At 41.2% G+C, this 18,134-nt stretch overlaps 1 protein-coding gene across 26 annotated transcripts in view; it reads left to right on the top strand.

Moving 5' to 3' along the window:
* Nucleotides 1–18,134, top strand: part of BPTF (bromodomain PHD finger transcription factor) — a 154,197-nt gene that overhangs the window by 89,446 nt on the left and 46,617 nt on the right. For 16 of the 26 annotated variants that reach the window (XM_055387003.2, XM_031010905.3, XM_031010902.3 and 13 more), the window contains 8 exons: nucleotides 450–574; nucleotides 1,736–1,864; nucleotides 4,562–4,712; nucleotides 6,259–6,301; nucleotides 10,224–10,470; nucleotides 10,828–10,989; nucleotides 11,205–11,356; nucleotides 13,788–13,896. In XM_055387003.2, coding sequence (XP_055242978.2) covers nucleotides 450–574; nucleotides 1,736–1,864; nucleotides 4,562–4,712; nucleotides 6,259–6,301; nucleotides 10,224–10,470; nucleotides 10,828–10,989; nucleotides 11,205–11,356; nucleotides 13,788–13,896 — 1,118 coding nt within the window. The remainder of the gene's footprint in view (nucleotides 1–449; nucleotides 575–1,735; nucleotides 1,865–4,561; nucleotides 4,713–6,258; nucleotides 6,302–10,223; nucleotides 10,471–10,827; nucleotides 10,990–11,204; nucleotides 11,357–13,787; nucleotides 13,897–18,134) is intronic. The other 10 variants (XM_031010904.3, XM_063706160.1, XM_063706159.1 and 7 more) reach the window with 1 other exon arrangement.

Below are 18,134 nucleotides of genomic sequence, written 5' to 3'. Positions count from 1 at the left end.
CATTTTCAGGTTTCTTGTTTTTGCAAAAGTTAGGATTTTTCCTTCAAAACTCCTTTATCACATTTAATAACAATTATCTATTTCTCTATATTTGGTCCCCAAAATTTTCCTAACAGATATTTTGGAATTAGGTTAACTTTATAGTCTTCATGAATTTTTGCCTTATCAACCTTACAATGAAACATTCTCATTTTATAAACTTATATGGCATTTAAAATGAATATAGCCCCTTTTTAAAAAAAATGTTAGGTGCGTGTTATGCCTATGAACAAAGACGTTTTTCTTTTAAAGGACATATAATACCAAAGTCTTACAAAACCATATTATAAATACTGGAGTCCTAATGAGGACAAGAAACACAGCCCTTCAGTTTAGTAGAGTGAATATGAATGTGTATGTGTGTGTATATACATATAGATATATATGGATTTCTTTGGTTTTCCTTTCAGGTATAGACTTCAGACAGTAAAGTCCTTAGCTGGAGTGAGCCTGATGTTACGGTTACTGTGGGCAAGTTTGAGATGGGATGACATGGCGGCCAAGGCTCCTCCAGGAGGAGGGACTACACGGACAGGTAAGGGGGAGGGGAGTTATTTTCTAATTTAAGTTTAAAAGCTAAAATCACAGGCCAGGCGCGGGCGCTCATGCCTGTAATCCCAGCACTTTGGGAGGCTGAGGCAGGTGGATCACGAGGTCAGGAGATCCTGACCATCCTGGCTAACATGGTGAAACCCCGTCTCTAATAAAAATACAAAAAATTACCTGGGCGTGGTGGTGGGCTCCTGTAGTCCCAGCTACTCGGGAGGCTGAGGCAGGAGAATGGTGTGAACCCGGGAGGCGGAGCTTACAGTGAGCTGAGATTGTGCCACTGCACTCCAGCCAGTGCGACAGAGTGAGACTCTGTCTCAAAATAATAATAATGATAATAATAAAAATAATAAAATATAATGCTTGTTTTTTAAAAATACAGTTTTGGCCGTGTGTGGTGGCTCTCACCTGTAATCCTAGCACTTTGGGAGGCCAAGGCAGGAGGATCACTTGAGGCCAGGAGTTTGTGACCAGCCTGGACAACATAATGAGACCTTGTCTCTTCAAAACTCTAATTTAAAAAGAAAAAAATCAACTAGGCCTTGTGTTTGTAGTCCCTGCCACTTGGGAGGCTGGGGCCAGGAGGATTGCTTGAGCCAGGAGTTCAAGGTTGCAGTGACTGTGGTCCACTAATGTCTTCCAGTCTGGATAACAGAGCAAAACCCTGTCTCTTAAAAAAAATTTTTTTTTCACATACAGCTTTGTTGAAGTTTGGCACATGCTATAAAATCCCAGGGGCCAGAAGGGGAGGTTCAGATTATAAAGTGAGTCACTTATGTGTGAACCAGTCTACATTTTTTAAAAGATATTTATTATTGTTTAATTAAAAATTTAAACTAAGACTTCTGGAGGCCTGTGCTTGCTGCTTCTGTCCTAGGCTTTTTATTATTTTGATTGAGTATTGCCACCAGGAGCTCAGCTATACCCAGCAGCATTTTGTTTCGTTTAGGAATTTGCAGTGAGGAAGAAGCTCAGTATTGTTGCAGTCTAGCCGTGATCCTGCTAGATGTTAGTGATCCTGTTAATTAAGTCAGGTGTTTCCAAAAGTTTATTCCACGTGTGTTTCTTTTTGAAAGCACCAGATGTACCTTTTTAGTCTCTGAGTATTTCAGTTGGTTATTAATACTATTGAATTAAATCACCATAGAAACATCTGAAACTGAAATCACAACAACAGAAATAATTAAGAGGAGAGATGTTGGTCCTTACGGCATTCGATCTGAATATTGTATCAGGAAAATCATTTGTCCCATTGGAGTTCCAGAAACACCAAAAGGTAAGAAATAGAATTCTATTCTTTCATGATTAACCTGTTAACCATGTATTTTATGAATTGAAATTTGACATAATTTTTTCTTCTCTGTTCACCTTTTAAAAAAGACATATTTTACAACTACCAAATTTTGATAATGATATTAAAGTAATAAACATATCAAGATTCTGGTAGACACACATCGATGCCTATAAGCCTTGTTCTAAGCACAGCAAAGGGCTATAATAATACCTCTTGTAATTAAGATGTGAGACATTGATTGACCCCAGACCAGCAGCTCCTGGAGAGCAGCCATCTCGTCTGTCTGGTTTGTTGAAGTCATGGCAGCTAGTACCGAGTCTGATATGTAAGTGGGTCAATAAAGGTTTCTTAAGGATTAAAACTACTGTGAAATACTTCAGTGCTCAAGGTAGAGATAATCCAAGAGGCATAAAGAGTCACTCAAAAAATGTTTATAGAGCACCAATACAATAGGCACTGGGTGGCAAATACATAGAAGAATGATATTTGGCCCCTAATCTCAAGGAAGCAAAGTAAAGCTTATAGTATTATAATATCAGTGTTATATGTGTTGCAGTAAGCTAAGAGAGTAATATTGGAAAAGAAGATTAACACTAATTTATAGATAATTATGAATGTCTACTTAGAAAATTCATGAGAATTAAAAGGATTAGCACTAATAGGAGTTCATTGTAGTATCCAGATTGAAAATATATAAATTCCATTTTATTTTATATAAACAATAAAAATATTTAGGAAAAAACCTAGTAAGAAATATATAAAAGGCCAGGTACAGTGGCTCACACCTGTAATTCCAGGACATTGGGAGGCCAAGACAGGTGGATTACTTGAGTCCAGGAGTTCGAGCCCAGCCTAGACAATGTAGTGAAACCCTATCCCTACAAAACATACAAAAATTACAAAAATATTGGTAATGTGCATGCCTGTAATCCCAGCTACTCAGGAGGCTGAGGCCCGAGAATTGCTTGAGCCTGGGAAGTGGAGGTTGCAGTGAGCTCAGATTGCACCACTGCACTCCAGTCAGGGTAACAGATTGAGAATCCGTGTCAAAAAAAAAAAGAGAGAGAGAGAAAAGAAATACAGGCCAGGCATGTGGCTCAAGCCTGTAGTCCCAGCACTTTGGGAGGCCGAGGCGGGCAGATCACTTGAGATAAGGAGTTTGAGACCAGCCTGGCCAACATAGCAAAACCCCATCTCTACTAAAAATACAAAAAATTAGCCAGGTGTGGTGGTACACACGTGTAGTCCCAGCTACTTGGGAGGGTGAGGCGGGAGAATCACTTATACCCAGGGGGCAGAAGTTGCAGTGAGCCAAGATTGTGCCACTGCATTCTAGCATGGGCAACAGAGTGAGACTCCATTTCCAAGTAAATAAATAAATAAATAAATAAAAAGATAATGTCCTTAGATAGAAACATAGTGTTTTTATAAAAGTTAGTTCTCCCCAAATGTATACAATTAATTTTTGAAACTTGATTAAATTAACTTGGGAGTTCTTCTTGGAGAATAACCTTTTTGAAAAGAGTACCAATGAAGTAATACTTGTTCCTAGCAGATGATAAATTTTAGCTTACTAAAAAAAAGCGGCCAGGTGCGGTGGCTCACGCCTGTAATTGCAGCGCTTTGGGAGGCCAAGGCGGGTGGGTCATTTGAGGTCAGGAGTTCAAGACCAGCCTGGCCAACATTTTGAAACCCTGTCTCTTCTAAAAATACAGAAATTAGCGGGACATGGTATTACACACCTGTAGTCCCAGCTACTCGGGAGGCTGAGGCACGAGAATTGGTAAACCCAGGATGGGGGTGTTGCAGTGAGCCGAGATCACACCACTGTACTCCAGCCTGGGCAACAGAGCAAGACTCTGTCTCCAAAAAAAAAAACAAAATCACAAGGTCGTCCTGGCACAGAAACAGCTCTGTTGATGGGCAGAGACACAGATGGGAGATGTACCTGGCAGGCCTTCAGTCTCCTTGACCCCACAGCCTTTGATGCAAACCACTGCAGTCCCCTAAAATCACTTCTCTTTGGCTTGTATCCCTTTGTACAATTCAGGTCCTGCTTTCATTTCTGTTTCCTTCTGCTGCTTCCTTGTGATTGAATATATGGGAAGGTTCAATGCTTGTCCCTCCCTACTTTTTATTTTTTAAATCTTTTTATGAGGAGATTTTATCTATTCTTAGGTTTCACATCTCCCCTTTATATTGGTAACTCTCAAATCCCCCTTCTCTGTGCGGTGATAGGGAAACACATATTGTACACCCAGGTGTGAGAAGAACATGCTAGGCTTTTGTAGGAAGTTGAATTCATGTTGGGGTCTGGAGGATGAATTGACATTAGTCAGATGAGCAGTGGAGGCTTGGAATAGTGCTCCAGGTAGAAGAAACAGGTTGTAGAAAGGCTCATAAGCCTTGTATTTTGGGGGTCAGCAAACCATAGCCCATGAGCCTTGGCCTACCCTGCTTTTATAAATGAAATTTGATTGGAACACAGCCACATTTACTCACTTACGTATTGTCTTTGGCTGCTTTCATGATACAAAGGCACAGCTGAGTAGCTGCAGCAGAGACCATCTGGCTATTTAAGAATAAGTTTGCCAACCACTTTTTCATGATAGAAGATGCCAGAAGTACTTTAATTTTAGAAGCAATATTGCTTAAAATATTCTGATTTCCTTTCCAAAGAAACACCTACACCTCAGAGGAAAGGCCTTCGATCAAGTGCACTGCGGCCAAAGAGACCAGAAACGCCCAAGCAAACTGGCCCTGTTATTATTGAAACCTGGGTAGCAGAAGAAGAACTGGAATTGTGGGAGATCAGGGCATTTGCTGAGAGGTAAGGAAATGGTTAATACCTGGTCAGCTATTTGAAGATTTTATCACTTCAGAATCAAGAAATTACTTTTTTTTTTTTTTTTTTTGAGACAGGATCTTGCTCTGTCACCCAGGCTGGAGTGCAGTGGCACAATCTTGGCTCACTGCAACCTCTGCCTCCCAGGCTCGAGTGATCCTCCCATCTCAGCCTCCCCAGTACCTAGGACTACAGGTGCATGCCACCACGCCCAGCTAATGCTTGTATTTTTTGTACAGAGATGGGGTTTTGCTATGTTGTTCAGGCTGATCTTGAACTCCTGGGCTCAAGCAATCCACCCAACTTGGCCTCCCAAATTGCTGGGATTACAGGCATGAGCTACCCTGCCTGGGGTAAAAGAACACTTTAATCATTTATTCAGTGCAGTAAAGTCCTAGCTTGACTTTACTCCACCTTTGATTTTAAGTGCTAGCTGTAAATAGTTTAGTAAGGTCCTCTCTCTCTCTTTTTTTTTTTTTTTTTTGGAAACAGAGTCTCGCTCTGTCAGCTAGGCTGGAGTGCAGTAGCATGATCTCGGCTCACTGCAACCTCTGCCTCCTGGGCTCAAGCAATTCTGCCTCAGCCTCCTGAGTAGCTGGGATTACGGGGGTGTGCCACCATGCCCGGCTGATTTTTGTATTTTTAGTAGAGACGGGGTTTCACCATGTTGGCCAGGCTGGTCTCGAACTCCTGACCTTGGGTAATCCACCTGCCTCAGCCTCCCAAAGTGCTGGGATTACAAGTGTGAGCCACCGCGCCCGGCCCTCTCTCTCATTTTTAATGTGTTGTCCATTTGTCGATTTCTAATGACCATAAATGTTTTATCTTTATTTTTTATTTTATTTTATTTTTGAGACAGTTTCACTCTGTCCCCCAGGCTGGAGTGCAGTGGCGCGATCTTGGCTTACTGCAACCTCCCAGATTCAAGCAATTCTCCTGCCTCAGCCTGCCAAGTAGCTGGGATTACAGGCATGTGCCACCGCGCCTGGCTGTTTTTTTTTAAGACGGAGTCTCGCTCTGTCATCCAGGCTGGAGTGCAGTGGCACAATCTCGGCTCACTGCAAACTCCACCTCCCAGGTTCAAGCAGTTCTCCTGCCTCAGGCAGGCGGCCACCACCATGCCTGGCTAATTTTTTTGTATTTTTAGTAGAGATGGGTCGAACTCCTGACCTCAAGCAATCCACCTGCCTCGGCCTCCCAAAATGATGGGATTACAGGCATGAGCCACTGCACCCGGCCTGAGCCACTGTGCCCAGCTCCGACTAACTTTTGTATTTTTAGTAGAGACAGGGTTTCACCATGTTGGCCAGGCTGGTCTTGAACTCTTGACCTCAAGTGATCTGCCTGCCTTGGCCTCCCACAGTGCTGGGATTACAGGCATGAGCCACCTCGCACAGCCAAATGTTTTATTTTTAAATTGAGATAATATCATACCTTTGTATGATGTGAAAATCAACCAGATTTCACTTTTATTAGATGCCAGATGCCTAATAGGCTAGTTTCTGATAAGTTTCTCCTTTTTTTCCTGCAGAGTGGAGAAAGAAAAGGCACAAGCAGTTGAGCAACAGGCTAAGGTTAGTGAACAGAAGAAGGCAGAGGACATCAAGGCCCAAATGGAGGCTCTTTCAAAACAAAAGCACTTGACTTCCCATCAGCAGGGGGAGTTGGTGCTGATCCCACTTGACAACATACATACGTTTTTTAGCCAAATTCATGCACACCCATGCACATTAATGATATATTCTTGTGGGTTTTTGTGTTTATTTTTTTGAGACAGTGTCTTACTATCACCCAGGCTGGAGTAGATCACAGCTCACCGAGCCTCGACCTCCCTGGTTCAAGCGGTCCTCAGCCTCCCTAGTAGTTGAGACTACAGGCACACACCACCATGCCCAGCTAATATTTGTATTTTTTGTAGTGATAGGGCTTCGCCATGTTCCCCAGGCTGGTCTTAAACTCCTGGACTCAAGCGATCCACCTGCCTCAGCCTCCCAAAGTGCTGGGATTTTAGGTGTGAGCCATTGCACCCATCCAGGTTTTTTTTTTTTTTTTTTAAGTGTATCTCACGTCTATCTTATTGTCATTATTTGAAAACAGCTCTGTGGGTACACCAAGCTGTGGTTTTGTAAAAAGTATACATATTTGGAGGACATCTGAAATAAGATTTCTATTATTTATTATCTTTAGAGTTTCATAAGTAATTTCTGAAAATAATTTTTTCTTGTGAATTTCCAATCTGGAAAATTTCTGTAGTCTATGAAAAAGCGAAGTATGCTAAAACTCCATAAGAGTTTGTTGTAATTGATTATTATAAAGCTACTGATGGTTTCTTAGTGTTTTCATACTATAAATAATGTGCCATGGCCAGGCACAGTGGCTCATGCCTGTAGTCCCAGCATTTTGGAAGTCCAAGGCAGGAGGATCCCTTGAGTCCAGGGGTTCGAGACCAGCCTGGGCAACATAGGGAGACCCTGTCTCTAATAAAAGAAAAAAGCAAAATTTTAAAAATAAAAATACAATCTGCCATATGTGCCTAAACATTGAGGACCTGAATAAAAGATGATTACCACTTATTCCTATTGAGAAAATACTATAAGAGTTTTTACCAACTTCAGTATATAAACATTGAGGATACAAGTGAATAGATATATCTATATACAGTATTATTAACATAGTTATACATAACTATTTAAAAATCGCATATAAACCAAATTATTTGTTTCAAACTAGTTTTCCCTTTCATTTTATAAAACATTTTTTCAAATTCTTGTGTATCTTTCAGTTTACTATAGGTCCTTATCTTCACTTACATCAAAGTTTGAGATGATAGCACTTTTGGATTCTATGTATGATGCTGTCTGTCACAGGAAACCAATCACTAAACCCAAATATCTATAACAACTGGCTAGTTGTATTGTTTTTTATTTTATTGGGTGTGTTTTCTCATCTCTGCAATGTAACCTAACATATTACCTTTTTTTTTTTTTTTTTTTTTTGAGACAAGGTCTCACTCTCTTGCCCAGGCTGCTGGAGTGCAGTGGCACGATCATGGCTCACCACATTCTCAATCTCCTGGGCTCAAGCAATCTACCTACCTCAGCTTCCGAAGTAACTGGGATTACAGGCATGCACCACCGTGTCTGGCTGATTTTTGTGTTTTTTGTAGAGATAGGACTTTTGCCATATTGCCCAGGCTGCTGGAGTGCAGTGGCACGATCATGGCTCACCACATTCTCAATCTCCTGGGCTCAAGCAATCTACCTACCTCAGCTTCCGAAGTAACTGGGACTACAGGCATGCACCACCGTGTCTGGCTGATTTTTGTGTTTTTTGTAGAGATAGGACTTTTGCCACATTGCCCAGGCTAGTCTTGAACTCCTGAGCTCAAGCGATCTGCCTACCGGGGCCTCCCAAAGTGCTGAGATAGCGAGCACCACTGCATTTAGCCCTAATATACTACTTTTTATTTTTTTATTTTTATTTTTTTTTTGAGATGGAGTCTCACTCTGTCACCCAGGCTGGAGTGCAGTGGCGCGATCTCAGCTCACTGCAAGCTCCGCCTCCCGGGTTCACGCCATTCTCCTGCCTCAGCCTCCCGAGTAACTGGGACTATAGGTGCCTGCCACCACGCCTGGCTAATTTTTTGTATTTTTAGTAGAGACGGGGTTTCACTGTGTTAGCCAGGATGGTCTCGATCTCCTGACCTCATGATCCGCCTGCCTTGGCCTCCCAAAGTGCTGGGATTACAGGCGTGAGCCACCACGCCCAGCCAGTATATTACTTTAAAAAATTTATTTAAGATGCTTATTTATGAATATAGCTAACACTTCAACTTTGAAGGCATATCCTCCTATAAATAAGTACTAATATATCTGTTCTATTTCTTTGCCTCCTTTTTTTTTTTAGAGATAGGGGTTTGCTCTGTTGCTGAGGCTGGAGTGTAGTGGTGAGATCATAGCTCATTGCAACTTTGAATTCCCGGGCTTAAGGTGATCCTCCGGCCTCAGCCTCCTGAGTAGCTGGAGCTACAGAAACACTACCACACCCACCTTTGCCTCCCTCTTTTTTTTTCTCTTTCTTTTTTTAACTGATTTAATCAGATGATGTCTCTAAGAGTTGAAAACTAAGCTCTTTTTCTTCTGAGGAATGAGAAATTGTGTAAAGTACTTTATATTGTATTCAGGTATATAGGATAGGTACAAAAGTAGTCCTAAAAGAATTGGACGTGATGTCATAGGTGAGCAGTTTGTAAAGGCAGGAGATAGTGGTGCAGGATTGGAATTTGATTTTAGCAGACATCCCAACATCACCCTTAACTAGCTCTGTGGCCTTGGGCCAGTTACACAACCTCTCTAGTCTCCGTTTCCTCATCTTATAAGATAATGAAGGTAAAGCATCTGCCACCAGGTTTGAAATAAATTTCACCTGTTGTTTTACATGTGTGTGGTTATATTGTTACTCATCACACCACTGTTGATAAGCTGTTAGAAAAGTTTAGCAATCTATAATAAAAGATATACAGAATATCTTTAATAACTGTAGTTTTAAAGATCGTATTATACTACTCTGTATAGTATAAAGTATTTTTCTGTAAAAATATTTGAATGTATAATAGAAGAAGTCTAGAAAAACTATTTTATAATTTTCAGCTTGCTTGATTGCAGGTTTGCCAACTTTAATAATAGTGTCATTAACTATTGACATGTTTTTATAGTTGGATAAATTAATATTACAGTGAAACAGAAACCTTTCACAGCTCCATTTGTTCTCAGCTCTGAATCTCACCACTGAGCAGCATGGTGTTTCTGTCTCCAATAAGTTTACCCACATCTCTGTTGTTTTCAGTCTGAAACCTTGGATGTTTGTACAAGCCAGAAAAACTTGTTATAAAATTTTCTGCTATGAACAACTTAGTACTTTTAATGTAATATATGTGGTATAGAGACATGAAAATACTGCCTTCATAGATAGGTACCTTGGAGGAATTAAAAATATATATATGGCCTTCATCAAGAAATTAAATTCAGGTAATTTTTTTTTTTTTAGAGCTGGAGTCACTCTGTCACCCAGGCTGGAGTGCAGTGGCATGATCTCAGCTTACTGCAACCTCTGCCGCCCGGGTTCAAGCAATTCTTCTGCCTCAGTCTCCCGAGTAGTTAGAATTACAGGCATGAGCCAGAATGCTCGGCTCATTTTTGTATTTTTAGTAGAGGTGGGGTTTCACCATATTGGCCAGGCTGGTCTCGAACTCCTGACCTCAGGTGATCCACCCACCTCAGCCTCCCAGAGTGCTAGGACTACAGGTGTGAGCCACCGCAGCCAGCCATAAATACGGGTAAATTTATATGGACATATATTCTTTTTGGAAGTAAAATACTTCAGAAATGTAGTGGAATTTCTTAAGGTGAGAGAAATTGTGGACAGACTTCTTGTAGAATGGTATTGTTTTTATTTAGAACTATTTTGATTCATGTTTCCTCTCCCTCACTTTTTTAGAAACGACTGGAGCAGCAGAAGCCGACAGTGATTGCAACTTCCACTACTTCCCCAACAAGCAGTACAACCAGTACCATCTCTCCAGCACAGAAGGTTATGGTGGCCCCCATAAGTGGCTCAGTTACAACTGGAACCAAAATGGTACTAACTACTAAAGTTGGATCTCCAGCTACAGTAACATTCCAACAAAACAAGAACTTTCATCAAACCTTTGCTACGTGGGTTAAGCAAGGCCAGTCAAATTCAGGTATGGAACTATCATTAAGTAAAAGATTACTTTGGTTCAGGAAAAAGAATTTTCAACCCTTTAGCTACTGAAATGAAACATTTTTTTAGAAGATTATTTTTCTTTTGCAGCCAGTTGAGCAAACAAGCTGTAACGGTTGGTTTGTTACAAATAATGTTCATAATATTACATTAGCAAACTCCTCTCTTACATTATTTCACTTTCAACATTTACATAGTTCACTTTGAGTGGAGAGGAATGTTTTTATTAAAAATACAAAATGAGCCACATTTCATGCATTGGTGCCCTTTCCTAGAAGTCACTACGTTGCTGGTTATTTTAAATCTAAAGCTTATTAAATGTCTTATACCCCATTAGCCACCAGCACAGCTGCCACATCTGCTACAACCATTGCCAGCACAGGTCAGACGTTCCAAATTACAGGCAATCCAGTCACTATGGCAGGAAAAGTAATTACCAAACTGCCACTTCCTGCAAACAGCAAGATTGTCGCTGTAAATGTGCCAGCAACACAAGGAGGTAAGGGAAATGTGAAGTTTTAATTCACATTTGCCAGATCATACTGTTGCCATTATTTTTCATCTCCTTTTCACTGATTTCAGTCCTCGGATCTCACATTCTATGTAGCCCACTATAAAACCCTGCCACACGTAGTTTCTCCTCAGCAACCGAGCACCACGTAATGCTTTCCAGTAAAGTGATAGTTTTTAATTATGGCTTCATCTTTTTTTAAGGCGTTGTTCAAGTACAGCAGAAAGTCCTGGGTATCATTCCATCAAGTACAGGTACCAGTCAGCAAACCTTTACTTCATTCCAGCCCAGGACAGCAGCAGTCACAATTAGGCCCAATACCTCAGGCTCTGGAGGAACCACAAGCAATTCACAAGTAAGAATTCTTACAGACTTATTTGGTTTGATGTGTTGAGCACATCACATTATTTTTAGAATGACTTCTTCCAAGATTAATCCAACTCAGTTTCCTTTGCCTGTTACTGAATCTGTGACAGAGTACTGATTTGGAAAAAAATCTGTTATATTTCTGATAAGTGAAAATGATACATGAAGTATTAATGTCTAACATTTAGTTAATGACACATTAGTATGGTTTATGAAGAATAATAATTGCTTTCTAGGATTTTATAAAGAAAATTTCTTTATGTAAAACAGTGGACAGCACTAGACCACCCAAGGAAGTGTGCTGTGCAGGCTCGCTAAGAAATCGAATTTAAAATGCTGGGCCAGGCGCGGCGGCTCACGCCTGTAAGCCAAACACTTTGGGAGGCCAAGGCGGGTGGATCACTTGAGCTCAGGAGTACAGGGCCAGCCTGGGCAACATGGCAAAACCCCGTCTCTACAAAAAATACAGAAATTAGCCAGGTGTGGTGGTGCTTACCTGTAGTCCCAGCACCTCAGGAGGCTGAGGTGGGAGGATGGCTTGAGCCTGGGAGGGGAAGGTTGCAGTGAGCTGAGATTGTGCCACCACACTCTAGCCTGGGCAATAGAGCCAGACCTTGTCTCAAAAAAAAAAAAAAAAAAAAATTAAAAAGTAATCTACAGTACTGTTAACTACTTTGTTATCAGCTGGTATGTGCACATATTGGATACATCATTTCTTTTTTTGAGACAGAGTTTCAATCTTGTTCCCCAGGCTGGAATGCAATGGCATGATCTCTGCTCACTGCAAACTCCGCCTCCTGGGTTCAAGCGATTCTCCTGCCTCAGCCTCTCAAGTAGCTGGGATTACAGGCACCCACCACCATGCCTGGCTAATTTTTGTATTTTTAGTAGAGATGGGGTTTTACCATGTTGGTCAGGCTGGTCTCAAATTCCTGACCTCAGGTGATCCACCTGCCTCGGCCTCCCAAAGTGCTGGGATTACAGGCCTGAGCCACCACACCTGGCCCAGATATGTAATTTCTTTGTTACTAGTATGGAAAAGGCTTAAAGTTTTGTAGACTAGCATTGTGGAAAAAGGTTTAAAGTTTTAAATTTTTGAAAATGTTCTGAACCTAACTATAAAACTGAAAATAAAATACTTTCTAGTTTCCCTTTTAAAACTATGAAAGGACCAGGGGCAGTAGCTCAAGCCTGTAATGCCAGCACTTTGGGAGGCTGAGGCGAGAGGATCACTTGAGGCCAGGAGTTCGAGAACAACCTAAACAAAATGGCAAAACCCCATCTCTACTAAAAATACAAAAACTTAGCTGGGCATGGTGGCATGTGCCTGTAGTCCCAGCTATTCCCAGCTGCTTGGGAGGGTAAGGGACGAGAATTGCTTGAACCCACAAGGCAGAGGCCACAGTGAGCTGAGATGGTGCCACTGCACTGCAGTCTAAGTGACAGAGTGAGACTCTGTCTCAAAAAAAAAAAAAGTTCAAAGATTATTTGGGCCGGATGCGGTGGCTCACACCTGTAATCCCAGCACTTTGGGAAGCCAAGGGGGGGCGGATCACAAGGTCAAGAGATCGAAACCATCCTGGTCAATATGGTGAAACCCCGTCTCTGCTAAAAATACAAAAATTAGCTGGGTGTGGTGGCACACGCCTGTAATCCCAGCTACTTGGGAGGCTGAGGCAGGAGAATTGCTTGAACCCGGGAGGCGGAGGTTGTAGTGAGCCAAGATTGTGCCACTGTACTCCAGCCTGGGCGAAAGAGCGAGATTCTGTCTCTAAATAAATAAATAAGCAAGACTGTCTTTAAATAAGTAAATAAATGAATGAATGAATGAATGAATGATTAGCCGGACATGGTGCCATTCACCCATAGTCCTAACTTCTTGGGAGGCTGAGGCAGGAGGATTGCTTAAGCCCAAGAGTGAGCCAGGCTACGATGAGCTGTGATTGCATCACTGCATTCCATCTTGGGCAACAGAGTGAGACCCTGTCTTTAAAATAAATAAATAAATAAACACTTTTTAAAAAACTGTGAAAGAACATTTGGTTTCTGATCTTCCTGTTATATTCTGTGGGTTACAGGTATGGTCTGGAGCTTACAGAAAGTGGGACTCCACGTTTTCCTGTGAGCACTAGTTACAGAGCAGAGCCTCGCTGGCACATGCTCCTTCCTTTTATTCCATAGGCTATTTTGGTATCAGTGGCAGGGAATTTTGTATGATAGCATTTGAATTAAGTTTTCTTTCCTCAAAATTCTGTCTTTATTCTGATGTTTAATATAATTTAAAATGTAATGTTCAAGAGCCCCTGTCATTCCTGTAAACATTTTTATTAATATAGAATGTTTAAAGATCTTGTGTTCTAAGTCCAATACTTTAATCTTTTTAAAGCATTTTAATTCATTGTTCTTTGTGTCATTTATAGGTAATCACAGGGCCTCAGATTCGCCCTGGTATGACCGTGATTAGAACACCACTCCAACAGTCAACACTAGGAAAGGCAATTATTCGAACACCTGTGATGGTACAGCCAGGTATTTATCCATCCAGCATTATCATTTTACATCTCAACAGCCAGTCTAGGAAATATGTAATTCTCTGCATTTGGCACTACATACGAGAAATACAATTTTAATTAATACTTCAAAGCATACTAAATTTCTAATCTATTGTGAGCTCTATTCATTGATATTATTTCATTTTGACATTGACAGTAAAATAGGTTGACGTATGCTTATTAAAAATGTAACAGAAATCACTAATAAATAAAATATATAATTGAAGTAAAGAAAACAGTCTGTATAGCAAAAGACAGAAAATCAAGGAGATAGCAAAGAAACATATAAAACAAAATTACAAATGCAGTGCCAGATGTTCATTTATTACTCTTAATGAGAATACATTAAAACTACCATTTTAAAAGTTGAAGACTGGCCAGGCTAGGTGACTCTCCCCTGTAATCCCAGCACTTTGGAAGGCCAAGACAGGAGTATCACTCGAGCCCAGGAGTTCAAGACCAGCCTGGCCAACATGGCAAAATGCCATCTCTACTAAAAATATTAAAAAATTAGCTGGGCATGGTGCCTCATGCACCTGTAATCCCAGCTACTTGGGAGGCCGAGGTGGAAGAATCGCTTGAAACCAGGAGGCAGAGGTTGCAGTGAGCCAAGATCATGCCACTGCACTCCAGCTTGGGCAACAGAGTGAGACCCTGTCTCAAAAAAGAAAAAAAAGTTGAAAATGTTAAAGATTTTTTTTAAAACCCTATACATTTATGAGAAATTTAGCTAAAATCAAATTACTACAAAAGCTACAAAAGATAAAAAAACTAAAGATGGACACAGGCACATAAAATAAAGGCCATAAAAAGAAAGAAAAGACAAGGATGGCCCTACTGATACTGGGCAGAATAAAATTCAATGTTTAATAAAAAGGAAAAATTTATGAAAAAGAGTCATTTTTTATTGGCTTAAAGGTAAAGATCAGCCAGGCGCAGTTGCTCATGCCTGTAATCCCAGCACTTTGGGAAGCCAAGGCAGGCCAGATCACCCGAGGTCAGGAGTTTGAGACCATCCTGGCCACCATGGGGAAACCCTGTCTCTACTAAAAATACAAAAATTAGCAGGGCATGGAGGTGGGCGCCTGTAATCCCAGCTACTCTACTCGGGAGGCTGAGGCAGGAGAGTCGCTTGAACCCAGGAGGCGGAGGTTGCAGTGAGCCGAGATTGTGCCACTGTACTCCAGCCTGGGCAAAAAGAGTGAGACTCCGTCTGAAGGAAAAAAAAAAAAAAAGGTAAAGATCATGGCCAGGCACAGTAGCTAAAGCCTGTAATCCCAAAACTTTGGGAGGCTGAGGCAAGAGGATCACTTGAAGCCAGGAGTTGGAGACCAGTCTGGGCAACATAGGGAGACCCCATCTCTACAAAAAATAAAAATTTAGCCAGGCGACCTGGAGCACGCCTGTAGTCCCAGCTACTTGGTAGGCTGAGATGGGAGGATTGCTTGAGCCCAGACATTGGAGCTGCAGTGAAGTATGCTCATGCTACTGCACTCCAGCCTGGGAGACAGAGCACGACCTGTTTTTAAAAAAAGAAAAAAAGATTGCAGTTAAGGTATAATCTTGAATCTTTATGAATTAAGTAACGTCATATTAAAGTGTAAAAAGCAAAACTATTTGAAATCAAGGAGAAATTAATAGGAGCATAGTAAGCCACAATTAAACTATGTATCAACTTTTGTACCTTCCGAAATACACATTCATTTAAAATATTTGTAGGCTTAACCCAGGCGCAGTGGCTCATGCCTGTAATCCCAGCACTCCAGGAGGCCGAGATGGGCAGATCACCTGAAGTCAGGAGTTTGAGACCAGCCTGGCCAACATGGTGAAACCCCATCTCTACTAAAAATATAAAAATTAGCTAGGCATGGTGGTGGGCACCTTGGGAGGCTGAGGCAAGAGAATTGCTCGAACTCAGGAGGCGGAGGTTGCAGTGAGCTGAGACCCTGCCATTGCACTCCAACATGGGCAACAAGAGTGAAACTCCATCTCAAAAAAAAGAAAAAAGAAAAATAATAATTCATAGGCTTTTTGGTGGAAAAGTAGTTCTTGAGTCATAGATAAAACCTTGATAAATTCCAAAAAATAAAATGTGTATAGGCCACATTCTTTATAGTAAAGCTAGAAATTAATATTAAAATACTATATTATGCTGTAACAAGATGTGTTAGGAAATAAAAGACCTGACTGGGCGCTGTGGCTCACGCCTATAATCCTAGCACTTTGGGAGGCCAAGATGGACAGATCACCTGAGGTCAGGAGTTCGAGACCAGCCTGGCCAACATGGTGAAACCCCTTCTCTACTAAAAATACAAAAATCAGCTGGGTGTGATGGCGAGCACTTGTAATCCCAGCTACTTGGGAGGCTGAGGCAGGAGAATCACTGCAACCTTGGGAGGTGGGGGTTGCAGTGAGCCGAGATTGCACCACTGCACTGCAGCCTGGGCAACAAGAGTGAAACTCTGTCTCAAAAAAAAAAAAAAAGAAAAAGATATTAGATATTATACTAATAATCTTAACTTGCTTAGAAGTATGTGAGTACAGCTGGGTGTGGTGGCTCACGCCTGTAATCCCAGCACATTGGGAGGCCAGCGGGTGGATCACGAGGTCGAGAGATCAAAACCATCCTAACCAACATGGTGAAACCCCGCCTGTACTAAAAATATAAAAATTAGCTGGGTGTGGTGGTGCACGCCTGTAGTCCCAGCCACTTGGGAGGCTGAGGCAGGAGAATCGCTTGAACCCAGGAGGCAGAGGTCGTGGTGAGCCGAGATGGCGCCATCGCACTCCAGCCTGAGCAACAAGAGCGAAACTCTGTCTCAAAAAAAAAAAAAAAAAGCATGTAAGTACATTCTAAGTAACTTTTAAGTTAAAGATACATCAAATATGTAATTACAAAACAATTCTCAAATAGCAGCCTTAAGCCTTGAAGCCGCAGTTAAACTTAGAGGTGATTCAGTTTATTCAATACATATTTGAACACCTACTCTAGGCAGTTGAAATAAATCAGTGAATAAAACAAAGCAAAAATACCTCTATTCTTAATCAAAAGTTAGAAACATATATAAAACAAGTTTCGAAAGAAAACAAGACCTGATGCGGTGGCTCACACCTGTAATCCCAGCACTTTGGGAGACTAAGGCAGTCAGATCACTTGAACCTATTAGTTCTAGACATCCTGGGCAATGTAGTGAGACCCCCATCTCTACAAAAAATTTCTAAAAAATTAGCCAGGCGTGGTGGCACATGCCTGTGGTTTCAGCCACTTGGGAGGCTGAGGCAGGAGGATCACATGGGCCCAAGAGGTCAAGGCTGCAGTGAGCCACAATCTTGCCACTGCACCTCCAGCCTGGGTGACAGAGTGAAACCCTGTCTCAAAAAAAGAAAAAAGGAAAGAAAATGAGGGAGGAAATGAAAGCACAAGTAATAATAATTACAAAACAGAAAAGACCAAAAAAATTAGACCATTATTTTGCAAGTCTAATCTAGGGAAAAGGGAGGAATATGCTTGTTCACAGAATTAGGAATGAAAAAGTACAATAAAAATAAAGTGAGCTTTTTTAACTCAAAAGGAATTGTAGATCACCTGAGGTCAGGAGTTCAAGACCAGCCTGCCCAACGTGGTGAAACCCTGTCTCTATTAAAAATGCAAAAATTAACTGGGAATGTTGACAGGTGCCTATAATCCCAGCTACTTGAGGTCAAGGCAGGGAGAATTGCTTGAACCCTAGAGGCAGAGGTTGCAGTGAGCCAAGATTGCGCCACTGCACTCCAGACTGGGCGACAGAGTGAAACTCTCAAAACTGAAAAAAATAATTTTGTATAGGTATCCTTGTAGTAGGACTTTCAGAAGTCTTACTATCCATACTTAGGACGTAAATCTATCTGAATAGCAAGACATAATTAAATATTGTGCTTATAAATTGAATGTCTCAATGACATATCAACAGAAGAAATTTGAAAAGTTGCCATAATGTTACCTATAGCAAGGAATTACAGACTTCATGGTTTTACAGGTAAAGTTCTTGGAAATGGGTAGGAAATAATTTTCTTACTATAAAACATGGTTCCAGGGCATAAGGGGAAAGATAGATAAAATCTTCCCCATTTTACTAACTTAGCACCAATTCTAATATGAAATATAGCAGGGGTTTTTTTTGTTGTTGTTTTGTTTTAAGGCAATCGTCTTGCCTAAGTAGCATTTACCTGAGAAAA

The sequence above is a fragment of the Gorilla gorilla genome, chromosome 4, assembly GCF_029281585.2.
Source record: "Gorilla gorilla gorilla isolate KB3781 chromosome 4, NHGRI_mGorGor1-v2.1_pri, whole genome shotgun sequence".
In the NCBI taxonomy this organism is placed as follows: domain Eukaryota; kingdom Metazoa; phylum Chordata; class Mammalia; order Primates; family Hominidae; genus Gorilla; species Gorilla gorilla.
The sequence above is the reverse complement of the archived record's forward strand: the minus strand, read 5'-3'. Positions and strand labels throughout refer to the sequence as shown.